Source organism: Onychomys torridus, chromosome 8, assembly GCF_903995425.1.
Source record: "Onychomys torridus chromosome 8, mOncTor1.1, whole genome shotgun sequence".
Classification (NCBI taxonomy): Eukaryota; Metazoa; Chordata; class Mammalia; order Rodentia; family Cricetidae; genus Onychomys; species Onychomys torridus.
In genome coordinates, this window is record NC_050450.1 from 92,429,264 (window position 1) to 92,448,778 (window position 19,515).

General features: G+C 39.1%; 1 protein-coding gene across 1 annotated transcript in view; it reads right to left on the reverse strand.

The window, feature by feature from the left end:
• Window positions 1-751: 751 nt before the first annotated feature.
• Window positions 752-19,515, reverse strand: part of Cdc27 (cell division cycle 27) — a 36,159-nt gene continuing 17,395 nt past the window's right edge. Inside the window, exons 5-15 of the mRNA XM_036195316.1 lie at window positions 17,772-17,869; window positions 16,903-17,057; window positions 16,587-16,798; window positions 15,397-15,511; window positions 14,595-14,710; window positions 10,265-10,364; window positions 8,771-8,978; window positions 7,981-8,153; window positions 5,195-5,347; window positions 4,487-4,695; window positions 752-932 (exon numbers count right to left, since the gene is read on the reverse strand). Of these exons, the coding sequence (XP_036051209.1) occupies window positions 752-932; window positions 4,487-4,695; window positions 5,195-5,347; window positions 7,981-8,153; window positions 8,771-8,978; window positions 10,265-10,364; window positions 14,595-14,710; window positions 15,397-15,511; window positions 16,587-16,798; window positions 16,903-17,057; window positions 17,772-17,869 (1,720 nt within the window). The remainder of the gene's footprint in view (window positions 933-4,486; window positions 4,696-5,194; window positions 5,348-7,980; window positions 8,154-8,770; window positions 8,979-10,264; window positions 10,365-14,594; window positions 14,711-15,396; window positions 15,512-16,586; window positions 16,799-16,902; window positions 17,058-17,771; window positions 17,870-19,515) is intronic.

The following is a 19,515-nucleotide window of genomic DNA, read 5'->3' on the forward strand; positions in this document are numbered from 1 at the left end:
ATATGTAGCACGCGCGCACACACACACACACACACACAACACACACACACACACACACACGGAGAAAGAATTAGGAAACCTGCTTATTCAGTTTCAGAGCTATTTATGATAAGGCAGACTGATAAATGGAAATTTGGGATCATGCTAGGCCTAGGGAGCAATTGTAGCAGAATTGCGAAATTTAATTGCAACTGCTCTTTTAGAGTTCAGTGAATCCTGTTGGTATGCAAAAGTCAATTTAAAAAGGCCATATTTAATTGAAGTTTAAAACACCACCATATTTTTTTATTCACAACATTTCAAATAAGGCAATGAATTAAAATATTCAATATAGACGATCTTGTTCTTGCAAAACAACCATTATTGTCATTAACCAATATTAACACAAAAATATAAAGACTATTAAACAGGCTGGTCTACAAGCGCTAGTCCTGGCAGTATGATATGTGACTTTGCCTGTGCGCCCCGTCCCTTCCAGGTGAGTGGACCCTCTGTCATCCCCGGAGAGGATGGAGAGCATTTCCTTCTTAGTGAAAACAAAACTTTTGTCGCAACCATACCCTTTTTTAAATTAAAAAAAAAAAAAAAATTAAGCCGTTTGGTGGTGCACCCTTTAATCCCCATCTCGGAGGCAGAGAGGCGATTCTGTTCGAGGCCAGCTGGTCTACAAGTGAGTTCCAGGCAGCCAGACACACAGAGAAACCTTCTCGAAAAAACAAAAACAAAAAACAAAACAAAAGTTTAGTTCCGATTATGGTTGCCAATTCTGGGGTAACAGCAAAATTGCTGTCTGGTTTCCTATTAAATGTGGACCAATTAAGACAAGAACTAGACAAATTTTGCTCTGAGGGTTGATATCAAGTGCTTTCTGGAAGTGCATTTCTGCGAGGCTGAATTTCTCCTGCTTGTAATAAATCATTCCTAAACCATACCTGAAATTGTAAAAAAGTACGATTTTAAGGACACAATTACTGCTACTAACAGAATTCAACTACTAACAGAACAGTTATGGTACCTGACATTTTAATACACAATGGAAAAACAATGTTAAGCCTTTTTTCCCTTTTCTTCTCTCTCTCTCTCTCTCTCTCTCTCTCTCTCTCTCTCTCTCTCTCTCTCTGTGTGTGTGTGTCTGTGTGTGTGTGTGTGTCTGTGTGTCTGTGTGTCTCCGTCCGTCTGTCCGTCCCCTGGTGCCAAGAAGGTCGGAAGAGGGGATTGGCTCTCCTGGAACTAGAGAACTGGAGTTAAGTGAACCACCCATGTGGGTACTGGGAATTGAACCTGGGTCCTCTGCAAGAGCAGTAAATGCTCTAAATTGCTGAGCTCTCCAGTCCCCAATATTAAGTCTTATTGGGGAGACAAAAAGTAACAGTCATAATAAAAATCAATGAAGCATTTTAGAAGACATTTTTATACTAAATTAACCAATGGAGAAAAAAAGAAGCCACATCCTTAAGCTCACTACTCTAATCTAGACTTAATTGTTAAGTCTAGATTAAGTGTGTGGCAAACATTTTGCTAAATTATTCCTTTTTTCCCCCCTCAAGACAGGTTTCTCTGTATAGCCCTAGCTGTCTTGGAACTCACTCTGTAGTCCAGGCTGGCCTTGAATTTACAGAGATCCTTAGCCTCTCCAGTGCTGGGATTAAAGGTGTGTACCACCACCTAAATTATTCCTTTTATGTGCCTAAGCTGGCTTTGAATCCCTGGCTCAAGCACTCTTCATGTCTCAGCCTCCCCTGCAGCTGGAAAATAACTGCATATGTCACCACGGCTGGATCTAGTAAATTCAATCTCCTCCTTTTCTCTCCCTTTAAACCACACTTTATTATATGTATAACAACTATTTATAATGCAATACACTTTACAGATTAAGCAATACTATAATAAGGAGGTGGGGGAACTGCAGGTTAGAAAAACATTTTTTGTTTAGAAAAATAGCTAAACAAAAGGATCTATGTGTTGTGTGACTCAACACAACACATCTACTCACTGACTAGTTGAGTTTCTATTGTACTAATGGCTAATGAAGTTAAAAAAGAAAGACCAAGTTTCCACAATCACTGTCTCACAATCACTGTCTCGATGGAATAACACATGTTGGATTCTTTTGGATTGTAAAAATGTTCTTGATATTATCAGCGCAAAAAAAAAAAAAAAAAAAGCTGAATTCCCACATCCAGCATACAAACAAAAGCTTTTAATGAGGTTGAAAACAGAAACACATTTAAGTCTTCTGTCCATTTCCTTGACTCTTGTATCCTTGTGCCTCCATTTTCTCCTTTTCTTACCACCTCTTGGTCTTCTAATATTTAGACTTTACCCACACTTACATTTACATATATATTATTATAGGCTAGGATCTTATGACTTCTTTATGCGTTATTATTCGTAAATGTTTGCTTTGTATACTACTTTATATTCATTTTGAGACAGTGTCTCATGTATCCTGGGGTGGCCTCCAATCTATGTTTCCAAGGATAACCCTGACCTTCTAATCCCCATTTCTTCCTCACTAGTACCTGGATTACAGCCTGAGCCACTAGGTCCAGTACATACAGTTCTGGGGAGAGAACCCAGGGCTTTGTGCATGGGAGGCAAGCACTTTATTAGGTGGGTTAAATTTTTAGCTTCCCTCCCTGACTTTGAGACATAGTCTTCCTATATAGCTCTGGCTAGCTTGGAATTTCCTATGTAGAAAAAGCTAAGCTGCAGCCAGGTATGTGCTACCACACCCAAGTTTTAATGAATTCTTTTTTAAAAAGTGAAACAGAGTAAAACAAAACATTTCAATATTGTTTGTATATGCATGTGCCAAGGGACATATGTGATGTTTAGAAGACTCCTTCCATCATGTGGGTCCCAAGGAATTGAATTTAGGAAGCTAGGCTTGTGTATGGCAAGTGCCTTGAGCCACTGAGACATCTTGTTGGTACTGTTAAGTTTGTCTTTCCCCTCTTTTGAGACAGGGTCTCATTATGCAGCCCTGACTGGCCTAGAATTTGTTAGGTAAGCCAGTGTGGCATCAAACTCAGAGATGTGTATGCCTCTGCATCCTGAGTCCTAGGATAAGAGTATGCACCGTCACTCTTGACTCTGTTAAGTAGCCCCCTCCCAATTATTTATTCATATTTTATGTGCTTGAGTCTTTGCCTGAATGTAAATATGTACACCATGTATCCCTAGTGTCGAAAAAAAGTCAGAAAAGATCATCAGATCCCCTGGAACTAGAGCTACAGAGAATTATGAGCCATCATGTAGGATCTGGGAACAGAAATCAGGTCCTAACCACTGAAACATCTCGTCAGCTTCTCTGCTAATTTAGTTAAAAATGTGTCTATATTATGGTGCGTTTGTGTGTGTGTGTGTGATGTGTGCATGTTCCTGAGTGTTATGGCATGCTAACTGGAGTGGAGGTCAAAGGACAACTGGGTTTGAACTAAACAGGCTTGTGTGTAAGTGTTAGACCCACTGTGTCATTTCCTGGTATCCTTTATTAATTCTTCTTCTTCAAATAAATGCACTTAAATATTTATTTAAAAGTATTTATTTATGTGAGCCAAGGTGGTGCACACCTTTAATTCCAGCACTCGGGAGGCAGAGGCAGGAGGATCTCACTGTGCAGCAAGTACATTTTGACTGAGCTATTTCTCCAGGCCCCTCTATACATGTATTTCATATCATTGTAATTACACTGTAAAGAATGCTACAAAACAAAACAAGGGCAGGGAGGCTCAAGAGATGGCTCAGAAGTTAAGAGGACTTGCTGTTCTTACAGAGAATCTGGGTTTGATTCCCAGAACCCACATGGCAGTTCATGACCACCCATAACTCCAGTTCTAGGGGATTCGATGTCTTCTGTGGACACCATATGTGCCAGCTACATATAATCAACTTGACATAAACTAGAGTTACCCGAGAGGAAAAATGCCTCCACAAGATTGGGTTCTGCAGAACATCTTAGTGATAGATAAGGGAATCGTGGGTGGTGCCACCCCTGGGCTGGTGGTCCTGGATTCTACAAGAAAGCAAGCTGAACAAGCCATGAGGAGCAAGCCAGTAAGCAGTACCACTCCATGGCCTCTCCATCAGTTCCTGCCCTGACTTCCTTCAATGATGAACAGTGATGTGGAAGTATAAGCCAAATAAATAAACCCTTTCCTCCCCAACTTGCTTTTGGTCCATGGTGTTTCACTGTAACAACAGAAACCCCAATGAAGACATCAGGTATGCATGTGACACACATAATACAAACATATATACAAGCATAACATGTATACATATAAAAAAGAAAAAGCCATTAAGGGCTGGCAAGGTGCTTGCTGCTGAATCTGGCAAGCTGAGTTTATTCCTGGGACCCACAAAACAGAAGGAGAAAACCAACTCTTGGATGTAATGTGGCTCACACACTCCATACCTATACACATCCATCAAACAGATTAAATAAATAAACTGATTTTCAGGAAGACTTTGTCTTTACACTTACCACGCATTATAATGTCTGGGGTTTACTCTTATAGCATTTCGAAAACATGCTAATGCTTTGTCTAGTTCTTCCGTTAACACAAATTCATGTCCTAATAGAGTATAGGCGTAAGCGTAATTTGGATCAACCTGGATAGCTCTTTGGAAGAATTTAATTGCAATATCATGTTCCCGTTGCAGACTGAAACAATTCCCCGCAGCACACCAGGCCTGGCAAAATGGAAGCAAACACAAAAATAATCAAACACAGTTACATGTTTTTATGTTTTATTTTAAAAAGTGTTGTCAAAAGTAGAAACTTAGGTTTCTAATTTTTTTGTATCTCGATTTAATTTTGACTTTAGGAACTGAGTGTGTGTGTGCACACTTAAGTGTGTGGGTGTTGGTCCTTGCTCTCCACCGTGTTCACGGCAGGTCTGCGCTGCTCTGCTGGGTGCAGCAGGCTAGCTGCCTGCCAGCTGTTGGGGCCTTGCCTGAGTCAGCTCCACCCTGGAGAGGTGCTAGGTTACAGCAGCTTACACCATGCCTGCCCAGCTTCACATGCAAGGAGGGATGCAAGAGGCAGGAGGTCACTGGTGGCTTCTCCACAGCAGCTCTGATCATTCAGGTTCTTACCTGGTAACTGACTCCTGATTTTTTACTGATAAAGAATAATTTTAAATAAATGCTTCATTAAACAAGTAAATTATTAAATCGATAGTTACCATACCTCTGGTGAATTCTTATCCATGTCTGTTAAATCTTTTGACAGAACTGAAAGAGCAACATCTTTCTGAAGGTGCCAAAGTGTTGTGGAGTAGATCTCCAGGCCTTCAACTCTGTAGTTCTCAATCCTTCTGACTTCCGAGAATACTCTTTCGGCCTGAAGTAAAAAGAGGAGTGAGTAAGGGAAAACAAGTTGCTACAGTTTATATATGCAGGGCAATGCTGGTCACTGTTTTTATAGGACCTAAACCCAGTAAGGACAATTGAACAAATCAGCTGTGGAAGTCAAATACTGAATGAAGCAATCACTCATATTTAGCCTAGTTTTTGTATTTTAACTATGGGTAAAGACATGAAACTTGAAAAGAAATTTCCATAAAAACGAAAAGGATGGGGCTGGAGAGACAGCTCAGGGGTGAAGAGCACTGGCTGCTCTGCAGAGAGCTAGCTGGCTTTGGTTTCCCAGCACCACATGGTGCCTCATGACCATCTGGAACTGCAGTTCTTGGGGATCGAACACTTTCTTCTGGCACCAGGTACATGTCTGGTGCACACACAAAATAATATTTTAAAGAGAGGGGAGGGGAAGAATATATTGAAAGACTGAGTTGAAACTTTGAGGGAATAAACATGGTAAGATGGCTGCCAACTCTAGGGCATGCTGAGTGCCGAACCATGCCCAGCACTAGATCTGCTGGACACCAACTGCCTTTCCTGAGGTCTCCATAGCTGTTTGGCTCCCCTTTTCCCCTCAAAATATTCACAATTTCTGGAACTGTGCTTCTTGTTTTAAAAACTTCATAAATTCAATGAATCACCTAGTTTTATCACCTTAGTAAGTTCAAAACATTCAAAGTTTAGGTCAGCATCTGGGCTGTATTCAGTGACATGGAGATGACAGAAAATAAGGTAAGGACTTCTGTTACATGCATGTGGTAGCTGAGGCCAGAGGGAGCATCAGGTCCTGAGGGTGGTGTTCAGACAGTTGTGAGCTGGTGTGGGTGCTGGGAACTGGAGCTCTCAAGCATCGAAAGCACTCTTAGCAGCCAAGTCATTCTCCAGCCCCAGGAAAGGACATTGACAAAATGGGTAACTTTTGCCTAAAACATGGGATTTGGCATCTACAATCAGTTTAGTGTTTTATAAGTTCCCTCAAATCTCTTAAAAAGTTGTACATTAAGTTCTTCCAAAAGACACAGGCTATATAAGATAACAGACACAGCAAATGGCCACATACAGATATCTTTTAGCTTCAAAGTTTCAGAAACTATTGTCTTCTTTCAAAAGTGATTATTAGCTAGGAACGAAGGCCAAAGCAAGAGGACTGGCAAGTCTGAGGCTAGCCTGGGCCATACAGTGAGTTCAAGATGAGACTGGACTACATAGCAAGACCTTGTCTCCCAAAAATAAAATAAAAAAGGAAAGCTATTATAAAGATTCAGGTATGGTGGGACATGCCTGTGATTTCAAGGTTAGCAGGTAGAATACAGTGAATTCAAAGCATTAGCTCTACAAACAAAACCCAAACAAACTAAAAAACAAGTAAGTATGATTCTATGCAAACAGGAAACAAAACCTAAATAAAAACAAAAACAAAACCTAATAAAAAAAAAGTTGAAGAGCTGATGCAGTTCTCCGTTGATAGAGTTTGCCTAGCATGTATGAAGCCCTGGCCATATGTGGGTTCATAAACCAGGGATGGTAGTACATGCCTGCAATCCCAAAATCTAAGAAAAACAGGGCAAGATGATCAGGAGTTCTAGGTCATCCTGGTTTATACAGAGTCTTGGCCTACATGAGACCCTGTCTCAAAAACAAAACCAGCTGGGTGTGGTGGTGCATGCCTTTAATCCCAGCATTAGGGAGGTAAGCCTGGTCTATATAGTAGGTTCCAGGCCAACCAGGGGTACAAAGTGAAAGATCCTGCCTCACAAGAAAACAAACAAACAAACCAAAAAACCTATTATAAGGACACTGTGTCTTCAATTAAACATAGTCTTCTTCACAGCACTATTAAGTTGTTTTGTGTGTGTGTGTGTGTGTGTGTGTGTGTGTGTGTGTGTGCACAAGCTGGGATTAAAGGTGTACACTATCACACCTGGCAACAGAACTAAGTTTATAAAACACATTAAATGGTGAACATTCAGCTCAGTATATAATTCTGTACATATTATAGAAAGAATTTATATTATTATAAATATCGATTAAATGGTATCTATTTTCATATTCATCTGAGAATAGCACAAATATTTCACATAACTTGACGACTGTTCTCTACAAATCCTTTACAAGAAAGCCCACTAAATTCAAATGATCTCTTAATGCAAGAAATAATTTTATTTATAAATTATTGTGTTGGCTAATTTAATGTCAACCTGACATAAGCTAGAGTTACCTGAAAGGATAGACCTTCAGTGGAGAAAATGCCTCGATAAGATTCTGCTATAGAGCTTTTTCTCAATTAGTGATTGATGGGGGAGGGCCCCTGAGCTGGTGGCCCTGAATTCTGAAAGAAAGCAGGCTGAGCAAAAACCCCCGAGGAGCAAGCCAGTAAGCAGCACCCCTCTACGGCTTCCACATCAGCTCCTGCTCCAGGTCCATGTCTTGTATGAGTTCTGACCTCACTGCTTTACATGAACTGTGAGTGAAATAAACCCTTTCCTCCAAAGCTGCTTTCGGTCCTAGTGTTTCAACACAGCAATAGTAACCCTGACTACTATAAAGACTAAGACAATAATTATATATTATTAATATATAACTATCACATAATAAATATCTTCGGATACTTACCTGCATGTATTCTGAAAGTTCAAAATAAGCCCGTCCAATTTGGCACAATACCCAACCAGTACTGTAGTGGTGAGAAGGTAGGTGGCTCAAAATATTTATAGCTTCTTTGCAGTTGTATGAACACAAAGCTAAATAACCTTTTCCCATTTCACGAAGAAGACTCATCAAACCTTCTAGGAGAAAACAATATAATAAACAAAGGAGAGAAACACAACTTTGGTTCTCTAGAAAAGCTAACCACAGATTACTCCTTTAAAAAAATGTTCCAGTATCTGGCTGGCGAGATAGGTTGGTGGTTAAAGGCTCTCGCTACCAAGCCTGATGACCCAAGTCTGTGGGACCTCAAATGGTATATGGTAAGAACTGATTCCTGCAAACTGTCCTTTAACCTAAACACACACACACACACACACACACACACACACACACACACACACAGTCTCTCTCTCAAATAAAACAGAATTAAATAAAAAAATGTTTGAAGGGGGCTCAGTTGTTAAGAGCATTCATTTTCCATCCAGTTCCCAGCGTCCATATGGCAGCTCACTATCATCTATAATTCCAGTTCCGTGGGATTCACGCCCTATTTTGGCTTCTGTGGGCATACACATATCCACAGAAATACAAAGAGACACAAATTTAAAAACATAAAATAAACATTAAAACATTTTTAATGCCAGTATTAGTCTAAAAACAATGAAGGCATGAAGAAACTTAATCAAAATAAGTGTGTAAGAAAGTAAAAATAAAACAAAACCCACAAGAACTACAGAAAGCATTTACAACAGACCTGCAGCTGCTTTTTGGAGGTTAAATGCCTGGATCTGAGGTGCGATTGTAGATATTCTCCCTTCTGAAATGATAGAAGAGTCCAACTTTGTAATCTCCAGACTGTCATTGATGTTGGGTTGGGACAGTCCTCCTTTATTAGTTTTACTTTTTGTTTTTCTGTTTGGGATTTTAGGTGGAAACTTCATTTTTAACTTTTTGCTATTCTCCTGTAAGAAGGGATAAAATGTCATGCTTGTCATACTCACTATTTTAGATGTCTCCATCAACGTTTTCTCGAGTACTACACACAGAAGAAATGCATAATCCTCATTCCTCTTTTTTGTTTCTTATCAGAAATTTTCTAAGATCAAGTCTTCAAAAACACTTAACTTTTTTTGTTTGTTTTTTGTTTTGAGACAGGGTCTTACTTTTTGGCTCATGCTGACCTGGAACTTGAAGCAATCCTCCTGTTTTAGCCTCCCAAATAATGGAACCACAGGAATGAGCCAGCAGCCCTGACATTCATTTTATACACAACAATAAACTGCACAGTTAATAGTGACTGAGGTCAGTCTGCAGTAAGGGCAGCTCTTTTCTGAGTGTCTCACATTCTCATTCACTATTTAAAAATAAGAAAATGCAACACTAATTACATCAAAGCACTATAATCAATGGCATAAAACCACTGGATGTACCAAAAGCAAATTATTCATAATGTCAGTCACAGACCAAGAAACAAATGTCCCCTCATCTTTTGCTATTAACTACAAAGCAATTCTACAAAAGACAGTAACATGACCGAATTTCTACTCATTCTTTCCTCAGTGATAACATGTAAACTACAGACCCCATGGACATTTCCTAGTATTGATATGGATTCTTTTGCATGTGTAGTTTCCTATAATTTTATCAAACAGGCATCTGTGCAATAAACCACAACATTTATGACACAGAATTACTCCTCTACAACAAAGAAATCCATTTGCACTACATTTCAATAGCCACATTTTCCCTCCAGTTATATTTCCTGATATGAGACTGACATTTTTACTATAATTTGGTCATTTCAAGAATGACATATTTACCCATGGATCAAAGAGAGTCACAAAAACTATAGCTAGTTCTCCAAATAAAAAAATTATTTCGGCTGGGTGGTGGTGGTGCACGTCTTTAATCCCAGCACTCGGGAGGCAGAGGCAAGCGGATCTCTGTGAGTTCGAGGCCAGCCTGGTCTACCAAGTGAGTTCCAGGAAAGGCGCAAAGCTACACAGAGAAACCCTGTCTCGAAAAACAAAACAAAACAAAACAAAAATTTCGTTCAGCATGGTGGTGCCTCTCTATAATCCCAGGACCCTACCTAAGGATGACAATTTCCACAACGCCTGCCTGCGCTACATCACGAGTCCTCTACATAAAATTAAACCAAACCCTTTACTTGTTTGGGGTGGAGTCAGTGATGCTGAGATCCTAGCACAGGAAGCAGTAAAAGACTGGGACACTCAGCAATCTTTACCTTGGTTGTAGAGCTGTCACTAGTGAAGAGGCGGGAACTTCTTCGAGGCAACGCATTTGGGGGAGATGTGATAGTGGGGCTCAATACCTGAGGTGTTGTACTAAAACAAACAAAATCAGACATTTCAAACATTTAATATTCAGCTTATGAGCATTATTATTACTACTGTGCCGATTCTACTTTATGAAAACATGCATTCATCACAGAAATATTTTTTAAATTGGTCTTTTGCTTAGTTCTTTTGGTTCTCTATGGAAACTCAGAATTTAAAAATTATTCACAGGCTAGAGAAATGGCTCACTGTTTAAGAGTACTTGATGCTCTCCCTGAGGAGTGCCCATGCTGGGTGGCTCACAACTGCCAGGAAGTCTAGTTCCAGGCAATACTACAATCTCTTTTGGCCTGAGTGCATAGCATGTACCAGCATGCACATGACACCCTCCCCTCAAAAAAGTACCACAATAACAACACAAACCCATTTTTGTTATTATAGAATGCTAAAGAGTACAGGAAAATTCTTCACTAACTGAAAATAGACATTTTTACTTAAAACAATCTACAAAAAACATCTGAGTGAATAAAGGACAAACATATCTCTAGACAATTGTCTGGAGCACCCACTGCTAAGTACAAAATGTTACGTAAAAGGAAGTTAGGCATGAATAATTTAAATGTGCAGTATCTGTCAGTAAACAAGTATCACTAGACCAAACAGAAGTGTAACCAGCTAAAGCAAACGTTTATTTTACTTAAATAAGAGAAGTATGATCATCACATGTATACAGGTCTACTTGAAAGGCAAACATAAGACTGAAGAATTCTATTTTTAAAATTATTTATTTTTATGTCTATGAATGTTTTGCCTACACGATGTACCTAAGTACACCACAAGCATGCTTGGTACCTGCAGAAGTAAGAAGAGGGCGCTGTATCCCATGGACTAGAGTTACATGCCAATGTGAACTACCATGTGGGTGTTGCAAACTAAATGATGGTTCTCTATAAGAGCAGACTTAATTGCTGAGCCATCCGTCTGACCCTAATGTAAACACACACACACACACACACACACACACACACTCACACACTCACTCACTCACTCACTCACTCACTCTCTTAAATAAAGGGTCTTACTATGTATCTCTGGTTGGCCTGGAACTCTCCATGTAGATCAATAGGACCTTGAACTCACAAAAGTCTGCCTGTTTCTGCCTCCTGAGCACTAGCATTAAAGGTACATGCCACCATGCTCAGCTAAAAAGGAATGTCCTTTTTAAAGATTTGGTTTATTTTCTTTGAGATAGGTTCTAACTATGTAATAACTCTGGCTGTCCTGGAATTCACTATGTGGAGCATGCTGGCCTCAAACTCAGTCTCCCAAGTGCTGTGAGTAAAGGCGCATGTACTTCTACACCCAGCTATTTTTTATTATGCATATACACAGGCATGCACGCAGTGCACAGGCATGCAAACAGGCAAAATATCCACACACATAAAATAAAATGGTCTGGGAGTTACTAACAAGTACCTTGGGGAATTCACAGAAATGACTTCTAGAGGATGAATTCTGTGAAGAAAATCATGGGGCTAGCCATTCTGGGAAGGTCCTCCATATGCATGGTAACAAAATATTTTCTAGGGGCTGGAGACAGGGCTCAGCAGTCAAGAGCACAGAATACTCCCTAGAGGACCGAGGTTCAATCCCCAGCACCCACATGGCAGCTCACAACAGTCTGTAACTCCAGTGCCAGGGGACCCAACACCCATGGCAAAAATACCAATGCACATAAAATTAAAGTTTTTAATATTGATTATTTAAATACAAATAAATTATAATAAAATATAAAATTTCCACCCTAGTTTAAAGATGTGTATGTACTCACACATTCATACCTCTAAGTGTTTAAGCAAGGCCAGAAGAGGGCCCTCGGGTAGCTTCTCTATAGTTCTTTTACTTATTCTCATAAATCAGCCTCACTGAACCAAAAGTTCATTTTTTTACTAGGCAGGCTGGCAGTGAGCTCTCCGGACCCTCTGCCTTTACCCCTTAGTGCTAAGGATACAGGCATGCCTGCTCAGGCCCATGCATTCATATTTTCACAAGCAAGTGAGGACTGAGCTCTCTCTCCAGTCAACACCTTTATAAAGACGGTCTCTCCTCACTAAACCCGAAGTCCACAGTTTTGGTTTGGCTGGCTGGCCAGAAAGGTTCCAGGACCTGCTGTCTCCTCCCAACACAAGGACTACAAGCACCCACGGACATACTCAACTTTTATGTGGGTGCTGGGATGGAGTTGGACTCCAGTCCTATTGCTTTCACAGAACCTGCATCTGCTGAGCCATCTCTTCAGCTGCTTCCTCCTCACTAACATTTCCCTTAAAAGCAATGACATCTGGGTACAGTGCTAACCACTTGTCATTCCAGCCTCTTGGAAGGCTGAGGTAAGAGGGCTGCTTGAGCCTAGTGAGGCTAGCCTAGAAAACGGACAGACTTCCAGAGAGGAGGGAGGGGAAACTGCAGTCAGGATGTGAAATAAACACACATTCATTATCGGGACACATTACAGACTACAGGGGATGGAGGAAAATGATACCAGATTGGAGTCTGACTCTGCTGAAAGACCATTAGCAATACTAGATGTGTGGATAAAAATAAACAGGCTGCTTTTCTTCTTTTTATAAAAGATAAATGACTGTTTTAAGGTTTAAATAATGATATATTATGGGGGTTATAATATATATGGATACAAAACAGTTATAACATTCCCTAAGAGCATCAAAACGAACCATCATAAGGCTTCATGTTACAGAGTGGTTTACTGCTTGAAGGCACATTTGATACAATAAAATATACACTGTTAGCCTTAAAGATGTCTCTAAAAAGAGAAAGCTGTTAAGCAATGCTTGGTTGCTAAGTTAATATGGCAGTACTCAACTGGGTTTCTCAGTCTTCATGCCCAGAACACATTGCTGTGATTATCTGGAAAATGGGGTCTCTGTAGATGTAATCAGGTTAAGATGAGGTCATTAAGGTGGGTATTCATCCAGTATGATTGACGTCCTTACAGGAGGGACACTGAATTATACTGTCACAATCTCAGGAAGGCCTGAGCAAGGAAAGATCCTCCCTATAGACTTTGGTGGGGAAATGCACCTGCCAACATCCTGATTTCAAACTTACACGTTTTAAAGCTAGGAGAGATTGTTAGTGACATGGTATATAGGGAAAAGAAAAAAGAGAATAAGACATCGAGTTTGTGAAAGAGGCTAAGTAACACTTGGCCAAAATGCTTGAAATGAGAAGTATTTCAGATTTCAGTTATTTTGGATTTTGTAGTATTTGTATGAAAATCCTTACCAGTTAAGCATTCCTGATCCAAAATGATAACATCTGACTGCTCTGAAGCTTTTTATGTAATACTGGTGTTCAAGGTCTTGTATTCTAGAGAAGTTTGGATTCTCAGATCGGGAGCCCAGTCTGTACTTCATTACTTGTAGCCTTAGGATGTGAACCTTACCAGCATTCAGGAGGTTAAGGCAGGAGGTTTGCTGCCAGTTCAAAGCGGGTGTGGGCTTTATATTGTGTCTTGATCATACAGGGTTACATATTAAAAACAAAAAAGGAAAAAACCAAACAAAAACCAAAAAAAAAAAAAAACCAAAAAAAAAAAAACAAACAAACAAAAAAAAAAACCAGTAACAACTAACTGCTTGCCCTGTAAAATAAAAAAAAAAAGCCCAAGTGAACCACTCTTTGAACAGGATCTTAGGCAGCCGCAGTCTGTAAGCTGATTCTGATTAGAATCACCACTCCAACATTACAGGTACAGTGATTCCTTTTAGACAGTGAGACTGTAATCTGTGACAGTTTTAAGACTTCTTAAACTTCTGAACCTGAAGTTTGATTTTATGAACTGTGTAAAGAAATAAATAATGGGCCAGGCGGTGGTAGCATCTTTAATCTTAGCACTCGGGAGACAGAGGCAGGTGAAGCTCTGTGAGTTCGAGGCCAGCCTGGTCTACAAAGTGAGTTCCAGGACAGGCTCCAAAAACTACAGAGAAACCCTGTCTTGAAAAACCAAAAGAGAAAAGAAAGAATGAATGGGGGAAGAGAGAATGAAATCTGTATTTGCCATGTGTGGTGGCACACATCTTTACCTAGCACTTGGGAGGCAGAAGTAACTAGATCTCAGCCTGGTCTACATAGTGAGTTCCAGGACAGTCAAGGACTACTGTCTCAAAAGCAAAACATGCAAATAAATTAAAAAATTAAAAAAAAATTAAAAGAACATATATATTACTTTGAAGAAATAGACACCATAATAAATACCTTGTTTGTGGGCCAGAACTTTGTGTTTGTGCGACAAGAATTGGAGTGACCTCTCGACTATTTCCACTCTGTGAGAAGACAGACTTTGTTCCAGTTTGGCCCATTCTGGCAACAGACTGTAAAACACAAAAAGTCTAAGGTTTGTGATTATAGATTGTACTGCAAGTGATAAAGGACACAATGATGCTCCTATCCACATCTCCTCCATGAAGACAGCTCAGAATAAATAATGCCATCTTAAAACAATCACTACTATCACTATGTTGTCCTAAAAAAGATAGCTATTAGTCTCAATATTTATGAATTAATTTGCTATTTATAAAGAAAATGATACAGCAAGATTGTATACTCTTCCTTTTGCACTTAGTCAAACAGTTAAATACAAGTGTGAGGACACATAAAAAAAGTCACCTGGTCCCTTTCTAAATGCTAAAGACACTGCTCTTTTGCATCATCATTTCTTTCTAGTTTTTCTACTATTTCATTGATTGATTTCTGCTTGCTTGAAAGGAGAAGATAAAGGTCTCTACTTGTCTCATCTGACATAATTGTTCAATGTGACAGAAACGATCTTAACTTAGTTTATGAACGTTTCTTTAATTAGATACTGAAATGAACTAGATGTATGTGTCTGATATATCTGGTAGACTACAACAATGACATTCTTTTCCAGTTTGGTCAGTAACTATAAGGAAAGAATAATTATATAAAGTTGAATTCTCTCTGAAGCTACCTTTGTAGACTAGAATTTTCAGTAAGTTTCTTTAATCAATATCCAAACTATATTTTACACAGAAAATACCTTTTTTGTAGGGGCTCCGGTGGGTGGCACGTCAATTACAGAAGGTGTATTAGTGTAGTTTTGTAAATAGGATCCGTCTCCAGGACTTGGGGTTTCTAATGGCAAAATCCCAAAACTGAGAAGAGGTTGAAATCAAGGTGTCAAAAAGTCATCAAGGCATATATAAAGCAGCAGTATACTTAAATTAGAAGGTCTAAAAGGAAGAGAATGGCAAATCAGTCTTAGGGGCAATGAGGATCTGAGGGGCAGATTTCAAAACGAGCTGTGTATTCCACCCACCAGAACTAAAGAAGAAAGGGACAGGAACCTAAAATGACCAACAGCAACTGATCTAGAAACGGACTGCCTTTTCAAAAGCTAAGATCCAAATGATGAAAATAAATCCAATCCTGGAACAATGGAGACAATGTCCTTGAGATTATTGGTAATTACCTACTAATTATTGATATAGTTATCCATTGGTCTCTGCAGATGCCCTAATCAATCTCCTGGTCATGCTATTTCAATAACTCCCTGGCCTTGAGATTATTCAGTCTATTCTTTTAACAAAGAACACACAGCTTTTGTGATGGGTTATTGTATACACTCATATATCAATACACTTTAATAATTTGACAAGATATTTTTACAATGATAGGTGTCAGTTCTTCTTCCATGTTCTAGAAAAGAGAACTGATAATATTGCCCTAACTATACCATAAACATATATTTCAAGGGTTTCACTGCTATCTGCAGATGCACAGCCATAAAAGATATTATCTTTTAATACATATACTAATTGAGGCATATTTTAAAAGCTTTAATTTTTTCCTCTGCTTTATTTTGTTCTTATTTTGAGAAAGGGCATCACATATAATAGGCTTCTAACTGGTAGCTGAGGATAACTTTGAACTTATCTTTCTGCTTCCACTACCCAAATACTAGGATTACATGCATTTGAAACCTTCCCCTATTTACATGATGAGGATCAAACCCAGAGCTTTGTGCATACTATGCAAGCACTCTTACCAACTGAGCTATACTATCAGCCCTCTTGTATTTAATTAAAAAAAATTATACATGTATTTCTTCAGAATACCACTTTCTCACACTGATTTGGGAAGATGCTATTTATATTCACTTGCATTACTAATAATATGATTCACCATCTTTATAATAGAATAAATTTTAGAATATCATGTGTGACTTACCTTGGGGTTAATGGGCTAAGAGCAGTTGGTCCTCCTAATAAACTTCGACCAGTTTTTGGTTTATTTTGAACCTGTTTAGATAATATGGAAGTACCCATTCCAAGGGGGCCATTATCTGGTGAAATTACAGCTGAATCAATGTAAGACACGGAGGAATCTGTATTCAAGGAGTACTTTGAATTGGAAGATTCTAAGTTCAGTCTGTTTAATTCCTGAAACAGAAATTTTCTACCATGTCACTTATGATACACTGTTTAGTTCCAATCATTCTTTTGGGGTTTCAGAGTATTTTGAACACTAGAAGAAACACACTTACAATTGTGTCCTGGGGTGTTTCTGTGAGGACTGTCTCAGGCTGTCTGTGAGATAAGCTGTGATTAGATACTAGAGTTGTGCAAGTGTTGGGCAGACAGCTGCTGAAATTCTGTAGAGACGTCAATTTAAATGTTTGGTCAGGATCTGGCTTTTCACCTGGGAAGACCGAAAGACAGAAACAAAACTAAACTAAACCAAAAAGTTATCTCTGCGAGATAATCTCTTTTCAAGCATGCATAATTAGGCAGAAATAAAGCCCTATTTAGAGTTTTCAAAATTCTCCTGTCCATTTATGCTAATCAATCTTATCTCCCTAAAGTCCAATCATTAATTTATTGTGGAAGTTAACCCTTAAAGATGTAAATTTGGAAAATAAATGGTAAGTTTTAAATATTATAAATCAGAGCCAACAGGATGGCTCATGGGTAAATGTCTGTTGTTCAACCTGAAAACCTGAGTTAAATCCCTGAGACACATATGATGGAAGGGAAGAACAGACCCCTGCAAACAAATATATACCCCACACACTCTCTTCAGTTTTTCTTATCTGTGTAAGTGTTCGATACATAGTGTTATCTGTTCTGGAGGACACATACATTTGAAGCGGGCTGGCTAAAGACAACAGAGTAGTGATTCTAAGGAGGGGCTGTTTTTTTGAGACAGGGTCTCCTAAAGGCCAGACTGACCACATAGTGTAGAGAGGCTGGCTTTAAACTGAGCTAATCTATTATTTTAAATTTAACAACCCTTATGTTGCAAAATAGTTTCTTGTAGCTAAATGACAAGGTTTTAAAACACTGGTAGGAAAACACTGTTTGAAAAGAGAAAAAGAAGGAAAGAGGAGTCCTGCCCCCACCCCTGCAAGCTCACCTATTTCACATAATGATTCAAAGGGAGACCAGAGAAAAGGGTTTAAACTAAGGCTCTTTTGGTAACATTCTGATCCTTTGGCAAGCCGGTCTGTCTTGCTGTGGAGAGAAACAACACATTAAACAAACTATAAACCCCAAAGCTTTTCTTATAATGTTTGGTATAAAGATCAGATCAATCTTAGAGAAATTCTTTCAGCATTCTTTTTGATGTTTCCCTAAATTCTTAATTTCTCTTGCTTCCTGAGATAATATCATATAGTTCCAACCAGCCTCAAACTCAACCTTCCTGCCTTGGATTCCAAGGTTCTATCACCATGCTCAGTTCTCACTGCATTCTTAGATATTTAATTTCTTGGCAGATAAGACTCAGTGTGGTGGGACACACATGCCTCTAATCCCAGCACTTGGGAGACAGAGATAGGAGGATCTTATGCAATCAAGGCCAGTCTGGTCTACTAGTGAAATCCATGTCAGCCAATTGCTACATAGTGACTGAAAAGAGATAGAGAAGACATCCAATGCTTCAATTGTATTTTTACTTGTTTATATAACACTCCAATGGTACTTTTGAAAGCAATTTACATTTGAATACAAATACTTTTTTTTTTTTTTAAGCTGGGGATTGAACCCAGGGCCTTGCGCTTACTAGGCAAGCACTCTACCAACCCCTTGAATACAAATACTTAAATGGCCAGATTGTGTGTGTGTGTGTGTGTGTGTGTGTGTGTGTGTATGTGTGTGTGTGTGTGTGTGTGTGTGTGTGTGTGTGTGAGTGAGAGAGAGAGAGAGACAGAGAGAGACAGAGACAGAGAGAGAGAAAAGCTCTAGCAATTCTAACTTTTGTTGTTTTTGGAGACAGGGTATCCCATAGCCAAAGTTGGCCTCAGATTCTATATAGCTGAAATGATCTTGAATGAGGATCTTTTTAAGATCTTCAAGCTTCCATCTCCCAAATACTGGGAGGTAACAGGCATGGCACCCCTACACCCAGCTTTACTTAAACAAACCAACCAACAAACAAAACCCCCTAAAGTTTTAAAAAGACCAAATAGTACGAGACTGAAATTTTCAAAGGAATACCCTGAAGCAGTGGTTCTCAACCTGCGGGTGGCCCCCCTTTGGGGTTGAATGACCCTTTCACAGGGCTGCCTAAGACCATCAGTAAATAGATATTTCAATTCGATTCATAACAGTAGCAAAATTACAGTTCTGAAGTAGCAATGACAATAACTTTATGGTTGTGGTCACAACAACATGAGGGCTGCAGCATTAGGAAGGTTGAGAGCCACTGTCCTGATGTGAAACTATAGGATAAAATATATGGTTTAATGTGCATGGTATAACATCAGAAAAGTGTAAAGAACTCTTTGGAAAATTAATAGGTCAGTCTCACTTCTGAGTTTTCAAGTGAGTACATAACAGCATAAATATAAGATAAGAATGTGGGCTGGAGGCGGGGCTCATGGTAAAAGAACTAGTTAGCAATGAGAGGAAAAGAAAGTGTTATCCATAGAAACAATAAACAGACAGAGAGAGGAGGAACAAGGGGTAGGAAAACCATACCTAGACCATTCAGACAAAATAAAGGGAAAATAATCGTCACAAGACTGACTAAATCACCTACTACAATACAGAAAAAACTTAAAAATAGGAAATGAAGAATAGGCATAAAGGCCATTTTTCTGAAAGCAAAGTTAAAAGTAGCAAACCAATCCATAGATATTTTCAACATAATGCTAAGG